The sequence below is a fragment of the Scyliorhinus torazame genome, chromosome X, assembly GCF_047496885.1.
Source record: "Scyliorhinus torazame isolate Kashiwa2021f chromosome X, sScyTor2.1, whole genome shotgun sequence".
NCBI classification, from domain to species: Eukaryota; Metazoa; Chordata; class Chondrichthyes; order Carcharhiniformes; family Scyliorhinidae; genus Scyliorhinus; species Scyliorhinus torazame.
The window spans coordinates 31,823,697-31,850,377 of NC_092738.1; the positions used below are offsets into that span (position 1 = coordinate 31,823,697).

General features: G+C 46.1%; 1 protein-coding gene across 13 annotated transcripts; it reads right to left on the bottom strand.

Annotated features, from left to right (window-relative positions):
• naca (nascent polypeptide associated complex subunit alpha) lies at positions 1-26,681 on the bottom strand. Of its 13 annotated transcripts, none has more exons than XM_072493988.1 (12): positions 26,541-26,681; positions 24,760-24,831; positions 22,598-22,774; positions 18,626-18,724; positions 16,098-16,142; positions 11,391-11,636; positions 9,957-10,042; positions 2,404-2,481; positions 1,483-1,629; positions 973-1,101; positions 335-457; positions 1-124 (listed from the first exon to the last, which is right to left on the bottom strand). In XM_072493988.1, the coding sequence occupies exons 2-12, from the start codon at positions 24,827-24,829 to the stop codon at positions 110-112; spliced, it is 1,215 nt and encodes a 404-aa protein (XP_072350089.1). In that variant the 5' UTR covers positions 24,830-24,831; positions 26,541-26,681; the 3' UTR covers positions 1-109. The 13 variants fall into 13 exon arrangements, with proteins under 13 accessions (XP_072350089.1, XP_072350088.1, XP_072350092.1 ...); XM_072493987.1 differs by having other exon boundaries at positions 22,598-22,777; XM_072493991.1 differs by having other exon boundaries at positions 11,391-11,543; positions 22,598-22,777; positions 26,541-26,679.

The window sequence follows — 26,681 nt, forward strand, 5'->3', positions numbered from 1 at the left end:
TTTAATTATTTCAAGCCACATTTTTATTTGAAGTTTTTCAATATAAATGGTACAAATGTACTGAAGCTGCACCAATGGGACTGGTACCGACTCCTGCATTTTCTGACGCTTACATTGTCAATTCCTGCAAAAATAAAATTATCAAAATTATACAATATTCATATCACATTCAACCATTCAAAGTTACAACAGTAGAATAAATTTGGAAAGTTATTTTTCATGATTAATTCCAATACTAAGATGAATATGCGGACAGGATTGCAGTAAATGAAATCATTACAACTTTTTTGATCCAAGAACAAAATTCAAAATAAGCAGCAAAAACAGAACTTACCATAATAGCATTTACAATATCGTTGTTGTTATTTTTCAATGCGCGGACAGCCTTAGCCCTAGACACATTGGCTTGGGACATGACTAATTCTATGTCCTTGACCTCCACACCAGTCTCATCAACCTAAAGAAATTAAAAGCAAAATAGTAATTTCCCCAAACTCTTTTTTCCCCCCTCAGTCTAGTCAAACGAAGGCCACTTAACCATTCCCAACAGAAGAGAAAGCACAAGGTGAATATACACCGTAAATGGCACAATGTTTACAATAGCACACCACAGCATTCACAAGTCATTCCAAATAAAAATATGCAAATAGCACAAGGTTTCTGGACATGTGGGAGGGGGGGGGGCAGCAGGAAGAGAACACAGAAGAGGGAGAGGGGAAAAGGGGAGAGGTGGCGGCGATTGGGGATGGGCAATAAATGCTGGCCTAGCCAGTGACACCCTCATCCCATGAATGGAAAAAACCAGCCATGATCCGACTGAAGAGGCTGAATGGCCTACTCATTTTCTTAGGTCACCAAGGCACATCCCATCAGTTTGGTTGGGTCAAGGATGGGGCTGGCACGATACCAGATATGGACAGTAGCATGTGGTTTACGCAGGAAACTCATGAGAATAATAGGATATAAACATACCTCCTCATCTTCACTCTCTTCCTGTACAGTTGGAGTCTGTGTGTTTTCTTGGATATTGGCAACAGATTCTCCCTGTACCTTGAATTTCTCTGCAGCAGCCAGTTGAGCTTGCTGAGATAAATCTTCAATCTAGGTAGAGAAGCAGAAACATCAAGTAGTCTATCATTACAGAAAAACCATCACTTTGACGTTGCAAGAAAACATCTGTTGAAAGCAAGAGCTCCGGATAAGTAGAAAAATCAATACATTGAAGAGTGTAGCAAGGGAGGAAAAGAAAACACACTGAAAGGTTGTTGCAGGTACTTAACTATGCAAGTATAGGTTCAATGATTTTGGATATCCCCAAATGTCAGCAGAAGGAAATGGGACAAAATTGGCCAGGTCTGCAATAAGCATAAACAAAATCTCACCCAGCTCCATAATAGGACCTTCTTTCCAACTCATTTTGCAGGAAAGAGACTTCGAAGTTTGGGAAAGGGATCCAATATTAGAGAAATTCATGCTGTTTACCTTGGCTTCACCGAAAACAATATAGGTATCTGATGCAGGGCTCTTGTAGACATCTGGCTTTGTGATGACAAACAAGATGTTTTTAGATTTCCTTATCGTGACTCTGGTTACCCCAGTAACCTGACGAAGACCTAGTTTTGACATCGCCTGCAAAGAAAACAAGGACTTTCAGGAAAGTTCTATGTACACGAGAATTTAACATTTGGCTGTTTAAAATAAAACTTGCATGTCTGAATAAGGCACTGGTTGCAAATACTGATTTAATTTAGTTGGACGACCTGCTTGGCTGAACTCTTACTCCGCAATTCCTCACCCGAAAAAGTGAAAATTTACGAACACTGGGCAGTGGCTAGTTAGATGGCATACAGAAGCCGACCCTGGTTCTTTATTTAGGAAGCTCAACTTCCGCTCAAGAGCCCAACTGGTGAACAGACCAAGATTCTGAACTCTTATTAGGAAATTGTAATAGAAAATCTGTACGGCATCCTAATATACATAAAATAATCTCATGGGGTTGAACCAATGCTCCAAATATTACCCCAAATAATAGCAAAACTACTTTCTTGCTAGAAGCCAAATATATCATGGGCAGCATGGTGGCGCAGTGGTTAGCACTGCTGCATCAAGGCACCAAAGACCCGGGGTTGATCCCGGCCCCCTGTCCATGAGGAGTTTGCACATTCTCCCCGTGTCTGCGTGGGTCTCACCCCCACAACCCATAAAGATGTGCAGGGTAGGTGAATTGGCCACACTAAAGTGCCCCTTAATTGGAAAAAAAGAATTGGGTACTCTAAATTTATTTTTAAAAAGAAACCAAATATATCTTGCAATGATGTAGTGGAGGCAGGTGCCCCAGCTCTCCAGTAAACCGAGAACATGAATATCACTTATGCTTACACAAATGAGAAATCGTATACTCACTTTCCGTGCCTTCTTTTCACTTCTGCTCTGTTTTGCTTTGCTGACTGGTTCTTCATCTATTTCAGCTGCAGCTGCAAGCTTTGAAATAAGGGGGGGAAACAAAAAATTAAATCTTTGTCGCATACAGCAAAGAAAACCCCACATAGGACAAACTCCAATTGGGAGCAGAACTGTTTCAATTAATCCCTTTGGCTGTGGTTAAGTGCACATGTACTGGTACAGAGTCATACAAACCACAATGGCCCAAAGTTTGACTTGACCGGTGAAGCTAGCTCTCATTCAGTAGTCAGAATTCCTCCCCTTAGATGCTATCTAGTGCCAGAAAGTGTACAATCAACAGAATGCTTGCATTGTGTGAGCCCAGTCCAAAGAGCTCGTATTCAAAACACTTGCGCCTTGAAGTTCCCTCCAGTGGTTTGAGCAGGAACTTGCACGCAAAGGAGGTATTCACATGATATTTGATTCATGCCTATTATAAATTTGGACAAAGTCTAATCAAACTGGGAGGATACCGGGGCATCACTTGACAATTTGCCACTGACAAATTATGCTGAGATATCATCCCAGTTCGATTAGACATGTCCAAATAAAAAATGGACACGAATCAGATATCAGCGTGAATAACTGGGGCCCAAGGAAATGCAAAACCAACAAGTGTATATATTTATTCATTGGGTTTTAAAATGTTAACTTGGCTAAACTAATTGGGGTTAAATATACATTCCAAACATTAACCAAAAAGTGTTTCAAGAACCGGCAATCGAGGAAGTTTTTCAATTAAAAAAAAACAGGACGAGTGTATAAATGTAAACGATGCCATAAAAATAGATTGAAGCAAACAGAAAATACAGAGCTGCTCTCAGCAAGGATACTTTTCTTCTCCTAACTTCCTTACTGCACCCACAAATCTGGCCGCAATGTTGAGATGGCCCACCCCACTGCTCTTCAAACATGCACAATTGTATGGAAGTCAAGGGGGTGTAGTCAGTTTTACAGGTTCGGACAGAAAATTCAATGATCAGATGTAAAAGAGCATGGAGACTTCAGTGTATTGTAGTTGCGCGTGCAACTTGTGCTCAAAATTAATCGCTACAATTTGTTGATACCCAGATCTCGGGTGTGTCTGGGCACACCGACAGGAAAATCCAAGCGATGAAGATTTACCAGCTGGGCACAATCAATACGGATCACACCCTCAGCACATCCTACCGCTCTTTGCAACAGGGAAGAGGCGAAATGATTTCAACTTTTATTCCACTCACAAAAGAAAGCCTACACAATTGTCTCAAACGCAACCTTTATTTATTCAGCAATATACAAGATAGATTAGTGCAGTAAACATAGTGCAAAGGTGCAGTGAGTTCAGTGATTCAACATTTGGGTGCCACTACACAGCAGTTTTTGCTCAATACGAATGCAGATCCCCTTTCAGTTAGGAAAGCAGACAATGTCACGAGAAAGCAAATAGCTGGAGCCCCCAAATGACGAGTGGCAACAAGTGGCACGAATGACTGTGGAGTAAGTAGAATTACATATGGTCCAAACGTGAACAAGAGTTGAACTCGAGGGGAGGAGAGAGTACCAGTCGTTGATATCAAGTCAGCATTTCACCAAGTGAGGCATCAAGAACCCTAATAAAACGAATACAAAGAAAGATGGGTGCTGCTGCTGGAGGCCATTGTTGCAGGAGTTCCTCATGGTAGGGCCCTAGGCATCTTCAGCTGCTTCATCAATGGCTTTCCCTCTAACATAAGGATAGAAGTGGGGATGTTTGCTGATGATTGCAGTGTTCAATATTATTCGCATCTCCTCAGACAATAAAGCAATGCATGCAGCAAGACCTGGACAACATTTAGGCTTGGGCCGACAGGTGGCAAGTAATATTCACACCACAAGTGCCAGGCAATGACCACCTCCAACAAGCGAGAATCTAACCATCTCCTCACATTCAATGGCACTGCCATCATTTGAATCCCCCACTATCAATATCCAGGGGGTGGGTTTAAACCATAGAATAGAAACTGAACTGGACTAGCCATATATTGTGGCTACAAGAGGCCAGAGGCAGAGAATTCTGCAGACAGTAACTCCCCTCCTGACTCACCAAAGCCAGTCAACTATCGACAAGGCACAAGTTAGGAGTGTGATGAAATACTTGCCTGGATGAGTGCAGCTCCAACACTCAAGACGCTTGACACAATCAAGGCAAAAGCAGCCCACTTGACTGACACCTCATTCACCACTGACACAGTGGCAGTGTGTATCGACAAGGTGCACTGCAGCAACTCACCAAGGTTCCTTCAACAGTACCTCTCAAACTCGTATATCTACCAACTAGAAAGACAAGGGCAGCAGGCATGAGGAACCTGCAAGTTCCCCTCCAAGCCACACCATCCTGACTTGAAACTATAATTTTTTATTTTTTTTTAAAAATGTTTATTCAGAATTTTAACAAATTTTCAACCATTGAACCTCCCATAACAAAAAAGAAAAAGTCAGAGCAAGACAAACATATCAATCCAACATACTACAGAACTTTGTGCAATGGGTTCCTCCCGCACATATTGACTTTCCCATGTTTTTCCTTTCTCAAGTGCCCCTAGGAAAAACCCCTTTCCCCGCCCCCCCCCCCTCCCCTCGCTGCTGACCGACCTCCATCTAACGCTCCGCGAGATAGTCTAGGAACGGTTGCCGCCGCCTGAGGAACCCTTGCACAGACCCTCTCAAGGCAAACTTTACCCTCTCCAGCTTGATGAACCCTGCCATGTCATTTATCCAGGCCTCCACACTGGGGGGCTTCACGTCCTTCCACATGAGCAAGATCCTCCGCCGGGCTACCAGGGACGCAAAGGCCAGAATACCGGCCTCTTTCGCCTCCTACACTCCCGGCTCGTCCGCCACTCCAAATAGTGCTAGCCCCAACTTGGCTTGACCTGGACGTTCACCATCTTAAGACATAGTCCTCGCAACACCCCTCCACTGCCGGGCACGACCAGAACATATGGGCGTGATTCGCCGGGCTTCCTGAGCACCTCCCACATCTGTCCTCCACCCCAAAGAACCTACTCAGCCTCGCCCGTGTCATATGCACTCTGTGAATAACCTTAAACTGCATCAGGCTGAGCCTGGCACACGAGGAAGAGGAATTAACCCCACTTAGGGCATCAGCCCACAGACCCTCTTCAATCTCCTCCCCCTCCCATTTGCCCTTCAGCTCCTCTACCAGAGCCTCCTCCTCTTTTCATCTCCCGAAATATCGCCGACACCTTGCCCTCTCCTACCCATACACCCAAAATCACCCGGTCCTGAATCCCCTGTGCCGGGAGCAACGGGAATTCCCTCACCTGCCGCCTCACAAACGCCCTCACTTGCATGTACCTGAAAGCGTTTCCCGGGGGTAGCCCAAACTTCTCCTCCAGCGCCCCTAAGCTCGCAAATGCCCCATCGATTAACAGGTCCCCCATTCTTCTAATTCCAGCCCGATGCCAGCTCTGAAACCCCCGTCCATCCTTCCTGGGACAAACCGATGGTTATCTCTGATCAGGGACCACACCGAGGCTCCCATCGCACCCTTGTCGTCTCCACTGCCCCCAGATCTTTAGCGTTGCCGCCACCACCGGACTCGTGGTGTACCTTGTCGGCGAGAGCGGCAGCGGTGCAGTCACCTGCGCCCCCAGGCTCGTTCCTTTGCAGGACGCCATCTCCAACCTCTTCCATGCCGCCCCCTCTCCCTCCATCACCCACTTACGGATCGTCGCCACGTTGGCTGCCCAATAGTAGCCACCCAGATTCAGCAACGCCAGCCCTCCTCTATCTCTACTACGCTCCAGAAACCCCCTCCTTACCCTCGGTGTCTTGTTTGCCCACACAAAACCCATAATGCTCTTGCCTACCCTCTTAAAAAAGGCCTTGGTGACCATAATTGGAAGGCACTGGAACACAAAAAGAAACCTCGGGAGGACCATCATTTTAATCGACTGTCCGCTAGCGAGAGTGGCAACCTGTCCCATTCGTTTGAAGTCCTCATCCATCTGCTCCACCAGCCGTGTCAAATTAAGTTTATGCAGGGCCCCCCAACTCCTAGCTATTTGGATCCCCAAGTACCGAAAGCTCCTTTCTGCCCTCCTCAACGGTAGGGTGTCTATCCCTCTTCCTTGGTCCCCTGGATGCACCACGAAGAGCTCACTTTTCCCTACATTGAGCTTGTAGCCCGAGAAGTCCCCAAACTCCCTTAGGATCTGCATGACCTCCACCATTCCCTCCACTGGGTCCGCCACATACAGCAACAGGTCGTCTGCGTACAGCGACACTATGCTCCTCTCCCCCTCGAACCACCCCCCTCCATTTCCTGGACTCCCTTAATGCCATGGCCAAAGGTTCAATTGCTAATGCAAACGACAGGGGGGCACCCCTGCCTCGTCCCTCGATACAGCCAAAAATACTCCGACCTCTGCCGATTCGTAACCACACACCACCGGGGCTCTATATAGCTTAACCCAACTGATAAACCCCTCCCCAAACCCAAACTTCCGCAACACTTCCCAGAGATAATCCCACTCTACTCGGTCAAAGGCCTTCTCCACGTCCATAGCTGGCACTATCTCCGCCTCTCCCTCCACCGATGGCATCATTATCACGTTTAGGAGCCTCCGCACATTGGTGTTTAGCTGCCTGCCCTTTACAAATCCCGTCTGGTCCTCGTGGATTACCCCCGGGACTCAATCCTAGTGGCCAGCACTTTTGCCAATAACTTAGCGTCCACATTGAGGAGCGAGATCGGCCTGTACGATCCACATTGCAGTGGGTCCTTGTCTCGCTTTAGAATCAAGGAAATTGTCGCCTCCGACATTGTCGGGGGCAGGGTCCCCTCCTCTCTTGCCTCGTTAAAGGTCCTCACTAGGACCCTCCCGCGCACACCTCCTCATCTGCCAGTAATCCCACATCCAAACACCACAATGGGCGTTGGTCCCTCTCCTAACTCCAGTTCCACCCAGTGCGGGGCGTGGTCTGAGATGGCTATGGCCGAATACTCCGTTCCCTCCACTTTCGGGATCAGCGGCCTGCTCAGAACAAAAAAAAAAAATCTATCCGGGAGTAGGCTTTGTGCACGTGGGAGAAAAAAGAAAATTCCCTGGCCAGAGGCCTGGCAAATCTCCACGGATCCACTCCCCCCATCTGGTCCATAAACCCCCTAAGCACCTTGGCCGCAGCCGGCCTCTTCCCGGTCCTAGATCTGGAACGATCTAATGCTGGGTCCAACACAGTGTTAAAATCCCCCCCCCCCATTATCAAGCTTCCTACCTTCAGGTCCGGAATGCACCCCAACATACGCTTCATAAATCCAGCATCGTCCCAGTTCGGGGCGTATACTTTTACCAATACCACCCACGCCCCCTGCAGCTTACCGCTCACCATCACGTATCGACCTCCATTGTCCACTAATATGTTCTTGGCCTCAAACGACACCCGCTTCCCCACCAGTATTGCCGCCCCTCTATTCTTCGCATCCAGCCCCGAACGGAATACCTGTCCTACCCATCCCTTTCTTAACCTGACCTGGTCTGCCACCTTCAAATGTGTCTCCTGAAGCATGACCACGTCTGCCTTCAGTCCCTTTAAGTGCGCGAACACTTGGGCCCTCTTAACCGGCCCATTCAGGCCCCTCACATTCCATGTTATCAGCCGGATTGGCCCCCCCCCAACCCCACCCCGGCCGACTAGCCATCTCCTGTTTTAGGCCAGTCCCGTGCCCGCGCCTCCCGCACCCTCCAGTCCCCCAGACGGGGAACCCCGCCCCGACCACCTCGGTTTTCAGTTCCCCTTCGGCCAATGCAGCAGCAACCCCATCCCCCCATCTCCCCCCCCCCCCCCCGCTAGATCCAACTCTAGCTCTTTTGCTTCCCCCCATAACACTCCCATAAGTCAGCTGACACCTGCTGACCCCCCCCCCCCCCCCAGTGTGGCAATCCCCCCGCCTCCTCCCCAGCAATCAGTGTGCGCTCCTCCACCCCCCTCCCCCCACGCAGGAAAAAGCCCGCGCTTTCCTGAGCCAGCCCCACCCCGTGGCGCAGCTCCTGTTGCGGCCTTATCCCAATTCCCCCATCCCCAGCGCCCACATGCCCCAGTCTCCCCATCAAATCTCTTCTCCCATCCATCGCCCCACCCGTGGAACATTCCCTACGCATAGTTAAAACCCTGAATACAACCGACATCCCCCCCCCCCCCCCCCCCCCCCACACACACAACCACAGACCCTCAGTTTGAGCCCAATTTTTCAGTTTGGATAAAGGTCCAAGCCTCTTCAGGCGATTCAAAATAGCGGTGTCGATCCTGAAATGTGACCCACAATCGCGCTGGCTGCAGCATTCCGAACCTCACCCCCTTCCGATGGAGCACCGCCTTGGCCCGATTAAAACCAGCTCTCTTCTTTGCCACCTCCGCGTTCCAGCCCTGGTAGACTCGGATCACCGCATTCTCCCATCTACTGCTCCGCTCCTTCTTGGCCCAACTCAGGACACACTCGGTCCATGAAACGATGAAACCTCACCACTACCGTCCTTGGCGGCTCGTTGGCCTTGGGTCTCCTCGCCAGGACCCGGTGAGTCCCATCTAGCTCCAGGGGACTTGGGAAAGGCCGCCGCACCCATCAGCGAATGGAGCATCGTGCTCATATACGCCCCGGCATCGGCCCCCTCAACCCCTTCAGGGAGACCCAGAATCCGAAGATTCTTCCCCCTCGACCTGTTCTCCAGGTCCTCAAATCTTTCGGCCCACCTCTTGTGCAGCGCCTCGTGCGCCTCCATCTTCACCGCCAGGCCCAAGATCTCGTCCTCGTTCTCGGTGGCTTTTTCCCACACCTCTTGGATCTCCACCCCGTGGGCCTTCTGGGTCTCCTTCAGCCCCGCGATCGCCGTCAGCAATGGCGCCAGCACCTCTTTCTTAAGCTCCTCCACGCAGCGCCTGAGAAACTCCTTCTGCTCCGGCCCCCATGCTGCTCGATCTCCGCCCTCCGCCTCCTTGTTTTTTCTCCCTCGTTTCTTTCGGTGCTCCAAAGCCGCTTTTTTTAAACCGCTCCACTCCATATACTATGGAAGGGGGACCTTGCTCACCTTCCCACACGGGAAGTCGTCGAAAAATTTCCGTTGGGGCTCCTCTGGAGAGCCCAAAAGTCCGTTCTAGCGGGAACCGCCGAAATGTGCGGCTTAGCTCCGCATCGCCGCAACCGGAAGTCCTTGAAACTATAATCGCTGTTCCAGCATCACTGGGTCAAAAAATTGGAACTCCCTTCTTCGCTGCACTGTAGGTGTATCTATGCCAGGTGGACTGCAGTAGCTCAAGGCAGCAATTCACCAGAACCTTCTCAAGAGTAATTAAGGATGAGCAACTAATGCCAGTGACACTCATCCCATAAAAGATGCTTGTGGAAATGAACCCGATCAAAATGTTTAAAACTGGAGGAAGGGAGGACAGTAGATAGGACTGTACACAATAAAGACTTTTGCCTTTTGAAACAGTGTTACAGGGTGCTTATATTCACATATTTGCAGACACACCTGAGCTTGCTGTGTCGCTGACTGCGCTGTATCCTGTTCCTCCAGTTCTGGTACCGACTCATCGCTGTCCGATTCTGTCCCAGACCCTACAAAACGTCATATATTTAATACAGTACTCTGTACATTTTCTAGGTTTGTGGCACTTTAGTGACTGTCAAAGAAAGTGTGATACTTGTCTGGAAAAAGTGAGGAACACCACTTTATTGTTGTTACCATAACCATGTTACAGACAGCCATGCTAAGGTGGAGAAAAAAAGTGTAAACTTGTGCACTAAAGCTTTAACCTTGTACAACAGTTTTATTTTAAAAAGGTGCAACATTGACTTGTTGATCTATTTCTACAAAGCCATAAAGCAACAAACCTCAGAACCCTTATGAAAAAAAAAAACCTTTTGTGGCATTACAGGAATTTTTTTACCTTCAATCTGTTGTAGGCAAAGGAGAAAACAGATCTGGATATTACAATGCTGCCTACTGGTTATGCTTTCACACCATGCAATAAAAGCTAAAAAGCAGTAAAAGGTTAGCGTGAACATTCTCGGTAACAGACAACACTCCAACTTATCGAGGTGCCGGAAACTCTCCGTATTCATGCCTGCTCATCCTGTGCGCAGAAAACAGGGCAAACTTGCAAAACAATCTGGGGGCAAAACAATTGGGTTTAAAATAAAAGCAAACTCTGAAGTAGTTTGCCTCAAGCTTCGGATATGCATTGTACATAATGGTACTCATTCAAATTTATTTTCTATCTATACACATACACACACAAACACAAGAACCAGTGTACTGCAAATATTCACAGGTTGAGGGAGGCAGGCCAGTTTTAGCATTTGTGACAAGATGTTAATACAGATTAGTGTACTAAGTGTCTATTGACCTATTCAAAACCAGCTCACTCAAGTGTTAGGTCCCACTTGTGAAAGACAACAAAAAAAAAAAAAGTGGACTCCGTGTTGCCATTAGTACGCAAGCTCTAGACACCCTGTGGACAGTTGAAATTTGTACATTATGCAGTTGACCTGTTCCAAAAGAGTTTGCAATTCCTTAACAAAAGTAGATTATCAAAGACAACAGATGTGTTTGATAAACTCAAACTCAAAAAGGACATGTGATATTTGGTAGTTCGCTGTTCCCCTTTTAGAGATTAAATAGTTAATGCTAATGATTGAGAAATTATTCTGGACTTCACATAAAGTACAGATTTCACACCACATCACTTTCCTTTGTAGAAGGACAGGCTAACTTTAAGCTGCCCCATTCACGCTGGAGGACAGAAGAAATATATTCCAAGAACTCACTCCTCCAGAGTAGAGTGCTTCACTTAAAGGTTAGCCGTTCCTAATCATAAAACTTTTAAAGGAGAAGCCTTTGCTTCCCAGCCCAGCTCAACCAGGCAGGACACTACTACATGCACACCTCAACCAAACTAAATACCCTGATCATTCTGCTTCGCCACAGGCTCCTTTCCAGTTGAAGCAGTCTTGGGAATTGCCTTCTCAATAACACATGGGGCAGGAGCTTCGCGGACGGGAGTCTCGTCGATAGCAGAAATCAATGGTGGCATCTCATCATCATCAATTTGGGCAGCTGAAGATGATTCAGGGGATGGGGCAGTGAGTTGATCAGAGGCAGACGGAAGAGTGAAAGATGATGGAAAGTCAGTGACAGGTGCGTTAGATTCTGGCGATAAAGAAAGTTCAGTGGATGAAGGGGATTCATGAGGCGAATAATCAGTAACAGGCTGAGAGGGAGGCAGCCCAGTGGCAGCATGCAGGGGAGGTTGAAGCTGTGCATTAACAGCAGGGTCAAGAGACAGAAGCAAGTCAGTACACGGAGCAACTTGGTCAGATGAGGTTAACTCAATGACAAGAGGGTGTAGCTCTGAAACAGACACATCAGGAGATTGAAGCTGTTGAACAGGTGGGACTACAGTCAGTGTCTTGTCAAATGCAGGCATAGGTGACTTATCACTGGGCATGTCAAGATGCACAGGGGGAGTGGACAAATGTGGTTCATCAGTTGCATTGATGGCGGAAGATGGCTCAGTAGTACACATGGGTACTGCAACTTGTACCTCAGTTGCCAGAGGAGCAACCAGAGGGTCAGCTGACAATTTATCCATTGTAATGTCCAGGGGTTTAACTGACAATGGCAGGTCAGTGGTTTCAATGAGGGCAATTGGAGTAGTATCTGCTGAAAGCAGGTCAATAGCACTGGAAGCAACGGTGGACAACGGTTCAGTACCTTTGACACCAGCCACAGTTTCAGCTAAAGATAGTCCAGCAGGAGCAACCATATCAATAGGCAAAGGCAGGATGACATTGTTAGGGGTAGATAAGGGCAGACCATTAGTCACAAGATCAGATGAAGACTTCTTGTCCATGGCGATAGCGGAGAAAGTCAGCTGAAGTTCAGTGGCAGCAGAATCAAGTGAACGTACATCACCAGGTTCCACAATAGAGTCAATTGAATATAGACCACCAGATGAATCAGTGTGAACAGGCAAGGGCACCTGACCAGCAGAGTTGGCCATTTCAGCAGGCAGTGGCACCTGATCAGTAGTGTCGGCCGCTTTGATGGGCAAAGGCTCCCGATCAACAGTTTCAGCGGGCAATGGCCCCCGATCAGCAGTTTCAGCGGTTAAGGGCTCCCGATCAGTAGTGTCGGCCGCTTCGGCAGGCAAGGGCTCCCGATCAGCAGTTTCAGCGGACAAGGGTTCCCGATCAGTAGTGTCGGCCGCTTCGGCAGGCAAGGGCTCCCGATCAGCAGTTTCAGCGGACAAGGGTTCCCGATCAGTAGTGTCGGCCGCTTCGACGGGCAAGGGCTCCAGATCAGCAGTTTCAGCGAACAATGGCGCCTGATCAGCTGCGTCGGCCGCTTCGGTGGGCAAGGGCACAGTTTTGGCAGGCAATGGTGCCTGACCAGCCGTTGCAGCAGGCAATGGCACCTGATCAGTGCTGGCAGACGGCAATGGCACCTGATCAGTAGTGTCGGCCACTTCGATGGGCAAGGGCTCCTGATCAGTAGTGTCGGCAGGTAAGGGCTCCCGATCAGTTTCAGCAGACAATGGCGCCTGATCAGTAGTGTCGGCCACTTCGATGGGCAAGGGCTCCTGATCAGTAGTGTCGGCAGGTAAGGGCTCCCGATCAGTTTCAGCAGACAATGGCGCCTGATCAGTAGTGTCGGCCACTTCGATGGGCAAGGGCTCCTGATCAGTAGTGTCGGCAGGTAAGGGCTCCCGATCAGTTTCAGCAGACAATGGCGCCTGATCAGTCGTGTCGGCCACTTCGATGGGCAAGGGCTCCTGATCAGTAGTGTCGGCAGGTAAGGGCTCCCGATCAGTTTCAGCAGACAATGGCGCCTGATCAGTAGTGTCGGCAGGTAAGGGCTCCCGATCAGTTTCAGCAGACAATGGCGCCTGATCAGTAGTGTTGGCCGCTTCGGCGGGCAAGGGCTCCTGATCAGTAGTGTCGGCAGGTAAGGGCTCCCAATCAGTTTCAGCAGACAATGGCGCCTGATCAGTCGTGTCGGCCACTTCGATGGGCAAGGGCTCCTGATCAGTAGTGTTGGCAGGTAAGGGCTCCCGATCAGTTTCAGCAGACAATGGCGCCTGATCAGTAGTGGCGGCCGCTTCGGTGGGCAAGGGCTCCCAATCGGTAGATTTGGCCGCTTCGGTGGGCAAGGGCACAGTTTTGGCAGGCAATGGTGCCTGACCAGCCGTTGCAGCAGGCAATGGTGCCTGACCAGCCGTTGCAGCAGGCAATGGCACCTGATCAGTAGTGTCGGCCACTTTAGCGGGCAAGGGCACCTGATCAGTGCTGGCAGAGGGCAATGGCACCTGATCAGTAGTGTCAGCCACTTCGATGGGCAAGGGCTCCTGATCAGTAGTGTCGGCAGGCAAGGGCTCCCGATCAGTTTCAGCAGACAATGGCGCCTGATCAGTAGTGTCGGCCACTTCGATGGGCAAGGGCTCCACAGACAATGGCGCCTGATCAGCTGTGTCGGCAGGTAAGGGCTCCCGATCAGTTTCAGCAGACAATGGCGCCTGATCAGCTGTGTCGGCAGGTAAGGGCTCCCGATCAGTTTCAGCAGACAATGGCGCCTGATCAGCTGTGTCGGCCGCTTCGGTGGGCAAGGGCTCCCAATCAGTAGATTTGGCCGCTTCGGTGGGCAAGGGCACAGTTTTGGCAGGCAATGGTGCCTGACCAGCCGTTGCAGCAGGCAATGGCACCTGATCAGTAGCGTCGGCCACTTTAGCGGGCAAGGGCACCTGATCAGTGCTGGCAGAGGGCAATGGCACCTGATCAGTAGTGTCAGCCACTTCGATGGGCAAGGGCTCCTGATCAGTAGTGTCGGCAGGTAAGGGCTCCCGATCAGTTTCAGCAGACAATGGCGCCTGATCAGTAGTGTCGGCCACTTCAATGGGCAAGGACTCCTGATCAGTAGCGTCGGCAGGTAAGGGCTCCCGATCAGTTTCAGCAGACAATGGCGCCTGATCAGTAGTGTCGGCCGCTTTAATGGGCAAGACCTCCTGATCGGTGTCGGCAGGTAAGGGCTCCCGATCAGTTTCAGCAGACAATGGCGCCTGATCAGTAGTGTCGGCCTCTTCAGCAGGCAAGGGCTCCTGATCAGCTTCAGCGGGCAAGGGCACATGATCAGTAGTGTCGGCCTCTTCAGCAGGCAAGGGCTCCTGATCAGCTTCAGCGGGCAAGTGCACATGATCAATAGCGTCGGCCGCTTCAGTGGGCAAGGGCACCTGATTAGTTTCAGCAGGCAATGGCACATGATCAGTAGTGTCGGCTGCTTCAGCAGGCAAGGGCACCGTTTCAGCAGGCAATGGTGCCTGATCAGTGTCGGCAGCATCGGTGGGCGAGGGGACCCGATCAGTAGTATCGGCAGCATTAGTGGGCAATGGCGACTGACCAGTAACATTAGCTTCATCAGTAGGCAATGGCATTATGGCAACAGGAACGCCGTCAGGTAAAGGTAGCCCATTTGGAGTAACAATAGCATTATTGGATTGCGGTGCACTGGCATCAGTCTTAGCAACTTCATCCGCCAAAACCTTGATGCCCATGCCAGAGGGAACTGGAGGATCAATGTTTGAGGGCAATTGAGGGGCAGTGGTGGCAATAACACTGTCACATGGAGACAGTCCAAAGTTGGTAGTAACAGAGTCAGCAGACAAAAGTATTCCATCAGTAGGATTAACAAAAGCAGGGTAAGCAGTAAAAGGCAGCTGATGATTCATAGGCACAGCAATTGAGTTAGTAGACAAAGGCACAACAGGGTCACATGAAGGTGGACCATCAACAGGCAATGGCAAGGTAGCTCTCGGAGTGCTGGCAGGTGAAGACAGTCCTTCTTCAATGGCAACTGTATCAACCAAAGACTGTTCACCATTTGTGGAGGAAATGGGAAGACTAGCGAGAGAACATACTAGATCAATGGCAACTGTAGCAATATGATCACAGTAAAGTAGACCATCAGGAGCAACATTAGTATCCTTCAGAGACAAAGTACCAGTTGCTTCCAGATCAGTCAAATGCGGAGTTGCTGGAGGGTCAGTTGGCAAGGGCAGCTGATCAATGGTGGGGCCATCAACCGCATCAGCTAATGTTCCACTAGTGGCAGTGCAGGCAGTCAGGGGAATATCATTGACAATCTGGTCAGGCGCAGCCAGCCTCAAGTCAGAGCCTACTCCAGTATTCAATGGGACAGCAGTACTATCAGACAGTGTCAACCCACATGAGGCAGTTGAGCCAATGGGCAAAGTCAACTGATTGACAGTGGCAGCAACTGGGTCAGCAGACAAATGCATAACAGAAGTAGCAACCAGGTCAGAAGGTGGCAGTCTGTCAGCAGCATCAGTACAGTGAGCAGATAATGGTGGCTGATCAGAGTCAGGACCAGCAGTAGGTAAAGGTACCTCAGTAGAAACAAGAGGGATAGAAGAGAGAGAGAGCTCTAAAGGGGGTTGGACAAGAGATAGCACAGAAGCAGATAACAGGGATGACGAACAATCGTCGATGGTGGTTTGGGGGGATGGAAGCTGAAGACCAGGGCCATGCAAATCAGTAGCAGCCGAAAGCTCCATCTTATTGGTACTGTTGAATTCATATTCAGCCTGTATGTACTCACTGGCTGAAGAAACTGATTCATGCTCAGAACAGGTTTCAATAGTAGCTGTTGAAGATAACCAAAAAACATCAATAGGAGCATAAAGAGCAGTGTTGTCATCAGGATTTAAGTAGGATGAAGCTTTCATAAAATGTACTTAACCACTACAAAAAACAGGTTACATCAAATCTACACCACAGTGAACAGGCCATTTAACCCAATGGGTCTGTGTCATTTATATTGCATTCAAGCAACCTCCCTTCGCCCTCGTGTGCTCACTGAGCCAACTCTTAACGGGCCAATGTTATTTGCCTCAACAACTCTAGTTCCACATTGTCCTAAAATTCCTATTGAACTTTAGTGACTTTCGGTTCCCCAATCCCCATATTCTCAATGTCGAAAAAGTGTTTAAAAAGACCTCAATCAGGTCAACCCACAGCTTTCGGAAAGAAAGATCCCCAGACTGCTCAGAGTTTCCCCATTATGTATAACTCTAATTCTGGTATTAACTTTGCACCTTCAAAAGACTGTATCCATTTCATAATAACGGAGTTCAAATTGCAGTGCTCCTAGTTTTGTATACAAGTTTAACACAAGTGAAATTTTGTAGAAGCAAACAAAATTGAAACACAAATTATGCACTAGAAATGAACCCAATAGTTTGATTTGCTTTTTCAAATATCCCCATTTACCAGTGTCACTACTTTCAGCGATGTGCGCTTATACCCAGAGGTCCCTTTGCTCCTCTAGCCTCATTTACATTATCCAAACAGTATGTAGCCTCTATTCTTGCTACCCAAATCATACTTAACTTATCTGCCAATTATGTACACATCCATTCTGTAAGTTTATGCCTTCATGTATTTTGCCATTCTTCCTTTATAGGAACTGCACCCCAGTTTGGCATCTACAACTTATTTGTACTTGTGCAATTACACTTTTATTCCCTCCCCCAAAAGCTGATGATTGAAGCAGCAATGGCCAGCATGAAAATAAAGAAAAGTGACATACTCTCGTAGAATAGACCACTCAATTAATCTATGTTCGCCCAAAAAACCTTTGCTCTGGTGCCTAGTCCATCACTGTGGTGATCGTAATAATTCGATGTAACCAATTTAAGGCGATTTAATCACCAAAGTTCCAAATTTGCTAAACAAGCCCATTGACAACACACATTAAGGAACAGAAGGTTACAGAAATTGGAAAGACGAGGGAGAATAGGAAAGCATTCTAAACCCACAACCCCACATTATGCATAAAGTAAACTTTATATTGGTCACATACCGAATGATCAACATGGCAGTAACCACCGATGCATTTTGAATTTGATGGAATAAGGATTTCAAAAGACTAATTTAATTGGACCCCTTTACGAATTTGTGTACAAGAAACAAATTGTGTGGCCATCAATATGCAATCATGACTTTTAGGAGCACTAGAAAGTTAAATGCCTCAGTCACACTTTAGTATGGAACAGTGCTTTAAATATGCAGCTTTTTTTTAATATATAGAAAAGAACCAAACTGTTCCAATGGCATCGCTGGAGTATGTATACAAAGAACATTTCTGGATTTGTCCCTGAACTGTGATCTCAGCCATGCCTGCAGTGAGGCACACCTGGCCTCTCCAACACCCAGGATAGAGGGGGAGGGAGAGGGCATGTGGCTTAGTCGCAATGTTCTGCAAATCAGATAGCCAAGACGAACAGCCACTTGAACAAGGTCCCTGAAGACTATCAGTAACTGCAGAACCAGAATTTTGCAGAAGTCAGTGCTCTCGGCAAAGGCCTTTTTTGAAAAAGGCTGACTGGGTATGGTAATTCAACCATAGAATTCCTACAGCGCAGAAGCAGGCGATTCGGCCCAGAGTCCACATCTATCCTCTCAAAGAGCAGCCTATCTAGGTCCGCCCCCCGCCCCATAACCCCACCCAACCTGCATATCTTTGGACTGTGGGAAGAAACCTACACAGACATGGGAAGAACATGCAAACGCCAGTCACAAAGGCCAGAATTGAACCCCGGGTCCCTGGCACAGAGTTATAGCTAGAATAAAGTTAAACTTAAATCGTTTTAAAAATTACTGTGCCTTTAAAGTGACGTTAGCGCAAGGGAAATAAAGCCTTTCCATTTTGGCAGAGTCGATTTCAAGTATTACCAGATCCGACAAATGCAGAATAAAGCTTCAACTTTGCCAAAATAGATCTCTCAACCCAAACTTCAGGTGCACCTCTACTGCACTGGTATCGATTTCAGTTCCCATAGGAGCCGGAGTGAAGATCAACAATTGATATTAAGCAGTTTTATGCCATGTTCTGTAATGTCTGGTCAAACCCAGTTCACTTTAGGATCCACAAAGCTGTCACAAGAAACCACAATCCCAATCTAGGCTGAATCTAAAAGGTGAAAAGAATGTAAACCCAAGTAACCAGCCACTTCAAATGGAGTGGCTACAGCAGTTGAGAAAACACAAGAGCAAACAAGAAGTTGTTAGCAGAACTGCAAGTCTCAGATCGCTTGTTAGTTTAAGATGTCATCATCTATTGTCTACCTGCAGTTTGAACAGACTTCTCAGGAGAAACGGGGGATGCAGGTGCTTGGACTGCATCAGGCACAGCAGGAGCTTCTGAGGCAGGCGCACCAGCCCCAGCTAGAAAGTTGAGTGATAACAGGAGTTACAGATAAACCGTTAAAAGCAAATTTAGTCTAGATTAAACCCAGATTTTTTTTTTATAAACACGTACACATTAATCATTGCAAATTACACCAGGAAGCCAGAACCTTTAAAAAAGAAAAACTGAGTTGGCATGTTTGCACACTCCATTTCTGTTGGGCTTTATAACATCTTTGTTCACTTGTTGCATTTGACTGGGCTTACCCATCTGTACTATACCTGCCAAACCAAATTTAAACAGCAAGTATTGAAAAAATAGGCCTGAGGTCGGTTTTGGTCTTTTCAAGATGTTAGTTCACATTTATACATTAGACCAGGGGGTCCAGCCTTTCTGTGCAAAGAGGAGATTTCTGGGAGTATTATTGTTGAACTTCAAAAAGGTGTCAGGCAGGTAAAATAGCACTTTCATATCAGAAATCATTAATACACAGCAACAGATCAAAGACCATGTGACCAAGAATCCAGGATCCAGCTTGAAAACCCATAATTTAAAATCATGAACAAACTGAAATGGCTTCAGTGGAGGGGTCTACCACAGGCTACTCGCCAACTAGTCGGTCAGTATTTCTGCTCCACAAGGTCTTAACCCATCCCACCAACATATCTTTCAAATTCCATTTGGCATCATACTTTAGATTGTCCTTAAATGCATCTATACTACTTAGTCTCAAATCACTCCCCTGTGGTAGCAAGTCCTACATTCCCGCCACCCCGGGTAAAGAAGCTTCTCCCGAATTCTTTTATTAGCGATAATATTATAGTTTAGGATTCCCTACAAGTAGAAGGAGAAGTCTTCCCCCCCCAAACCCGTCAGAAAATCTTACAAGGCCACCCCGTACCCTTGGATGCCCCAGCCCATTCAGCCTTTCTGTTTTAAATCTTTTTACACCTTCTCTAGTGCCTGCATTTCCCTCTTGCATACCAGTTCACTGAATCAAGTCATTTGCAACTTCGGTGGTGGGTTGGGAAAGGAAGGGGGGGGGGGGGGGGAAATCTAAGCAACATAATTTCTGCTCGGTGGTGTCGAACAATTTTCTCCTCAACCCCTTTCCCAAAAAGGGATGGATCAGAATTAAATCGATATTTCTACTTGAACTGAGAGGTTTACATATCTTTAGATATAACCCAATCACCAAAACTGGCTGAATCCTTGGCCCTAGTATTCAAAACAGATACGCACAAAAATTCATCGATGATGCACACTTGTATAAATGTACTGCAAAATAAAACAGTTGATTATTTATAGGCCAGTTAATCACCCATCTCAAAGCTTGAGCGCAATCATAGTGTCACAGGTTACAGCCTGCAGCAATTCAAAATGGCGCTGTACCAAAATAGCGATCCAAAAGGATAAACCTGCAAACTTAAAAAATTGTTAGAACATTGGAAGTGAGTCACGGAAGATTTTCTGTAACAAGATTAATTAATGGTTAATAAGACAATTTACAGATACATTTTTAAGAGACTTTTGATTCTCAATGTCCAAGTGAAAAAAGTTCCTTATTCAGTACAGGCTACTACATACCTATTATTACAAGGCTCAATCACAAGAAACAATCAGCAGAACATAGAAGCATGACATGGGGCTCAAGACCCAACAGAACAAAATACTTCCTGGATTAGCAAAAAAAAAAAAAGGCAATTTTACCCCATCTGCCATCCAATGAAATAATGGCTGATTTTCCATCCATACTCGCCCCATATCACTAAAAACAGTTTTGCATTAATATCAATTGGTAATTGAAGAGTTCTAAACTTCTACCACCTGTGTGAAGTGCTTACTAATTTCAGTTTATAATTCAACTAGCCAAGTGCGGTAACCTCATCTGAGGTCCCAAACTACCATTTCCCTCATCACTCAAGCCAGTTTTTTTTATTGTCCAATTCCCATAGACAATTTACAAAGCACCATCGTTGTCAACAAAGCCACCTCACAAATCTGCTTTAAATATTTAACCAGATTTTTCTGTTCACAACCAACTAGAAAATATTCCAGCACCAGAACCATCACAAAAGCAAAGCACCCAAACTCACAGGGCAAATAAATGTACAACAACCATCAATTTACACTACTGTTATTTCTCTCAAATCAACTCACCTACATGGATACAAAATCTGGCACCTAATACTGAAAGCAAAGTGTCACCCTAGGGCATTGCTTTTCTTACAACACGATACAGCAAAGATTCAGTCAAGTCCAACGATCAGTGAATGATGAATAACCTTTCCTCAGACTACTTATTTAACCTCCACAGTTCAGTTTTACTCATGTGTCACAAACAATGAAGACCTACAAACCTGGATTACATCTGGGCAGTTTGATCTCTAATTCCTATGCGTCGCCAATGCCACCTCAACTGATCCAGGAAGAAGCACAGATGCATTGTGGGCAGCGTTCCCCCAGTGAAGAAATATCCAAATAACAAATTCAGCCTTTAATCAATTGGCGCTCGAGAAAAGCAGTGTGAAATGTTCATGTGCCTGCAGTTTTGTTGAGCCGAAAAGCATTGCGTAAAATGTTCATGTGCCTGCAGTTGTGTCAAGCGATTGAACACTCTGCTTTCTGTTCTCCTGAAGCGGCAGACTTGCTGGCTACACAGCAGCTCCAGACATCTTGAATTCCAGCTCAGTCACGAAACTAGGTTGACACTCTGGTCCTGTACGGAGGGAATGCTCAATTGTACCTGCCCATCAAATAAGACATATATTGGGGGCGGAGGGGGAGAACTTCATATGTTCAGAGGGTTCAGGTAATGCCAAAGACCAGCAAAAATATAACCAGCTATAGTGATGATCACATCAACTTCACCACTGCTGATTGCTTAGCGCAAACTGGCTGCTGCATTTGCCTAAATTTTAATGGTTTGCCATCAAAATAATTATGCATCACTTTGGGAATCACATGGCGGCAGTCTTATTAATGCAAGTTTTCTCCCCTTGCCATATAGCCTGGTTTTGCACAAATTGATTAACATGTTTGCCTGCTTGGTGACTGAACTTTTTAGTAATCTTTTGCACCCAAGCGCTCTGCAACAGCCCATGGCACTACGAACACTCTTGAATAGGCCAAGTTGTTTTGCGCAAGTTGGCTGCCGCATTTGCCTACATAAGCAAAGTAGTTCATGAGTAGGTCCCGAATACCCAGAGAGATATGGTACCACCTTAAAGCAACTAAAAACCCACGTAGATCATGTTTCATTTTGCGCAAAATCAGCTGCCGCATTTGCCTAAACATTAATGATAGCGCTTCGAAGCAACTCGTAGAGCATGTGGGGCTCCGGGCCATCCCGAGAGATAAAGTGTTGTATTAATGCATGCCCACTATTTTGCGCAAATTGTTCGCCACATTTTAATCAGCAGGGTTAATGCACTTCATTTTATGTATAGTACTTTAGAGTTGTCCTTGTACGAGAATACATTTTATAAATGCAAATTCTTCGCTCGCCCAAATTCATTTAAGCCAATGATATTGAGCTGTAATAAAGATATGAACAGTCATCAATGGCATGCATCATGAAGTATGCGCTTAAAGGAAGCTCGTGTCATTCTCACATTGAAAACGAATGCAACTCCACTTGTCTGCACATGAGACCCCTTTACTGCTATAGTACAGTCTACATAATATGTAATGGAACTAGTTCAAAAGATGATTGCACATCATTATTTCCAATATGGATCGCAGCCCTGTAGGGGATTTTCACAGTAACTTCATTGAAGCCTACTTGTCACAATAAGTGATTATTATTAGACAGCAGCTGCAAAATAACTTTTGTAATTAGAATCCAAACATAAAACCTGGCTACGAATGGTGGTGACAAAGCTACCATTTTAACAGTGTCATCAACGCACCTGAAAGCTCCTGAACAGCCTGAGACACTGCATTCTCAGTGGTGGTCTCAGTCTGGGAAACTTCACTTGCCACCTCAGTAACAGCCGATTCTGTTGAGTCAGTAGCTGGAGTCAGTTCGCTCGGAGCAGTGCTTTCTCCCCCAGAGGCAGGAGAAGGGCTGACATCACTGTGTTCTTCTGCTGTAAAGGATTTGGGACAGTGCTACAAGCAGGCAATACAAAGCCAAAACTGCCCAGGTGTGCAAACTATCCTACTTGAGGGTTTGAGTGCTCTTGTATGGCCCCATGAGAAAAATCAATCCCGACACCAAATAACCACATATTAATAATGTACTCAGATTACATGGAGTGAAAACTACCAGCTTCCCACTAGATGCACAGTAAATACTCATTTAGTAGCCCAGTTGCCCCTTAAGTGATTGTTCAAAGTGTGAAAACACCAAGAGAAAGCCAGTTTACAAAGTAGTCTTGAATCAACACCACAAGTGCATATATAGTGAAAGATGTTTACACTTGTACTTTTCTGGTTGTGAAATATGCTCAATTTACAGCTTTTGGTGTGCTGCATAATCACTAACTTGTGCCAGTCTGAAGTCACTTAACAGAATTAGTATTAATCAATTTGAAAATGCAAAACAGCTCAACACCCCTGAAGGCTGATTCATGAAGATTCTGTAAAAGTTGCCCCCAACGGTGATATCAAGTTTACAGACATACATCCATCAGCAACTTGCACTAAACCAAATTGTCACTTAAGAAACAAGCAACTCATTTAAATAATGTAAACTATCACCTTCCCCACTATTGAACCACTTATTACCGTGGTTACTAGAACTGTATTGGGTTGTATTAAATCAAGTACAAGTATAAATGGTCAACTTAGCCATTAACACCCAACAATTCCTCCTGTACAAAACTAACGCATGGCATCAGCAGCATCAAGACTTTGTTTACTATTCACCACAATCTTCCCAAGTAAATCCCAATGAAGTTTTCTTCATGCACCAACAGTGTTCAAGGCTTGAACAGAATGCAATGGCTGCCATCTTGCAACAGTTACACGCAGCTGCATCGGTGCTCATAAAATGCTCATTCAAGCAAGGAGCAAGCAATGTATATAACGCCACTCTTTTATAAAAGAAATGCAACTCAATTCCAAATATTTTGCAACCTGCAACAAGAGCCCTGCAGTGGTATTATACCTCAGAAACCTACACACAAAAAATCTGAAAAGTCAGCAACACAATTGCATGGGAATTGTTTCTATTGTGCAGGGAACTTTCTGAAAGGGAGAAACACAACTTTGTTTGAAAAAAGGCTACATTTCAGAAATCAATATTGTTTTGGAAGCACCACTTGAAAAATGTTAACGTAAAGACTAGTTTAGATCAAGGGTACTATAACATTAACTATTTTTTGATGAGTAAGTCAGCTTACTATTAGTTTAAAAAGTCCACTCTCCCACCCAGGAAATAGTTACTAGCTTCTGGATTGATCTGGACTATTCAACTTCCCGCAATGAGAGAGAAGCCTCACCAAAACTCTAGACAACCTCTTGACATTTAATTCAAACAGTGCTGCAGTCCAAATGGCTACTTCACTCATCTCCGTCCTCAGAATATGACCACAAGTCACAATACACATCCCAAACACATTGGCACAGATGTCTTCTACTGGTCAGCACATCATTTGCTCCTGATCATTGGATGGGAACAGAAACCTGCCCTCCAATTATCAATGCTAACATTTTCCAGAGATATGTTACTACATAAACAAAGCTCAGCATTTTGAGGTATAATACCAATGTTGCTGGACTTGAAACAGACTTAAGAATGTATACGGGGAAAAAGGAGAATACAAACGGGATCTGAATGGACCAGATATGGGAATAAAGTGTGAATGGCGGTACTTAAAAAAGCACTTAAGCTGGTTTGAAGTTAGGGGCGCATCTCTGGGTACCTGAAAGTCACAATCAATAGAAAGTTACACAAATGTTTAGGCATAACCTGAAGTTGACCCACCACGAATATACCAAGCCTTGATCACTGTTCATCAGGATCCTAATGAATGAGCCAAAAGTAAGTTGGTTTGCCACAGTGCAAAGTAAAACCCGTAAACAGCTAAGAAGGATCCCCTTCCGCACGGTTGACATGTATACAAACCTGTTTCAGCTTGAGGCTGTTGCATTTCTTGCTCTGTGGCAGGAACAGTTTCTGTAGCTTCACCAGGCATTTCTAGACAGAAAAATATCCAGTTAGCAGAAACTCACAAATGTGTGCACTCACAAAGGATTAAGTAGCAGCACTGTTGCCAGGAATTTCTGGATAGACAAAAGGTTTTACCCTTTGCAACAAACTTACCGTAGGAAAAGCTTTTGAAAGTACAACCTCCATACATACAGAAGCTTTGAGCCACACTTACATTACAGCGGCTCGCTACAAAACTGCATTCACCAGAAACACTCAGCACTGCAGAAAATAGTTAGTGCCCTAGAGTTATGCCAATTTGGGGATATTACAGCAAATTTTATAAACGAGTGAATGAATCACACAAGGCCAAGCCCAAGTTAAAAGTTAGCCAGAATCATAAACAGCCAAATGTAAACTTGGCATTTCAGCCAATCAAGCACGTGAATCAAGCAAAAAGAAAAGTCATACTATTTGGCTTGGTTGAAGCAGACAGGAGCATGTCAAAAATCAAACTGTTGGGAAATGTGAAAAACAGAAAATATTGGAAAACACTCAGCTGGTCAGGCAGTGGGAGAGAAACAGCAAACATTCCAGATCTGACCTGTTGAGTGTTTTTATGCTGGAATATAATTCTGTCTGCTGCTCCTAGCAGCTCACATCATTTAGCACCTTATGCTTGAAAGGCAAGATAAGGAAGATCGATGTGTGAAGTGGCACTCACTACAAGTGTGCATGCAGTACACATGGATCGAAAGCAGCAACAATTTTCTATTTTACTTGGACTTGCAGAAACTTTTATTGGATTATATACACACGATACAACTTTCATCTCGTCACACATACAGGTTTCAATTCAAAAATGAAATATGCATATAGTTCAGTTAATGCCAAGTCAATCACATTAGCTACATAGAATATTCTAGCCATAGAACTATGGGTTCAGTAACCGAGTTCAACCACTACATACCATATTTCAAAAGTTCAATCATTTGGGATTAAAAATACTGATACTTTCTTCAACCAGAGTTTTTGGCCTTTACCAAAAGCATATTAAGAACAGATGTTAAGGTTTATGAAAGGCAGGTTGTAGGGGCAAGCATTTGTAGGGCATGCATTTCATTGCAATGACAGCTTGTAGAAATAAAGGCAAGAGTGAAAAATCCACAGCACCAATGTACCTTGAGGGGCAATCATTAGTAACATTAAAATGCCCCAGCAGTCAGAGTGGCATTCAACACCAAGAATGAAGTTTCTTTATAAACTCAAAGAGCCCAAAAGATCAGGAGTAAGACAAAATATAACTATCCACCCACAAAAAAAGTTTGAAGTCGATATGTACGGAGATAAACGGCTCCCTGCAAACTATGGCTGCCACACAAACGAAAGGTATGGTCGAAACAACTTTTCGTGGCCTACCTGAACACATTGAAAAAAAATGAAACTATCTGAAAACAGATAAGCAGCGAAATATAGCCGCGGCCTCCAACAACACAGCCGGCCGAAGACCTAGTCTTTCTCCCCTGCCGACACCCTCCACCATTAAAACTAAGCCCACTGGGACACCACGAGATTGCTGCCGCCCCCTCCCTCATCGCCCCGCACTCTGGTTGAACCGCTAGTTTTATACAACTTTTCCCAGTACATTGTCAGGGTATCTGAAGCATAAAGTTCCCCTTTCCCTCACAACGCCAAATTTGCACCCGCTGCTAACAGTTTAATAGACGGATGGAAGCGGATTTTCCAGAGACACTTACTGCTTAAGCTCGTCAAATCCAAGATGGCCGGAGAAAGAGACTGGACTTCTTTCACACAGCTGGAAGAAAAAAAAATCGAGCTTGTATTTCCGGGTCACTCGTCCACCCGGATGTCCCGCCCCCGCCGTTTGTTGACGGGTC

Coding starts and splice junctions, on each gene's coding strand:
- naca (XM_072493985.1), bottom strand. CDS start 16,053: ATGGAGCTTTCGGCTGCTACTGATTTGCATGGCCCTGGTCTTCAGCTT. Junction 1,630..2,403: donor GTGAAAAGAAGGCACGGAAA/GTGAGTATACGA, acceptor TTTTCTTTGCAG/GCGATGTCAAAACTAGGTCT. Junction 1,102..1,482: donor TTGTTTTCGGTGAAGCCAAG/GTAAACAGCATG, acceptor TTCTCTACCTAG/ATTGAAGATTTATCTCAGCA.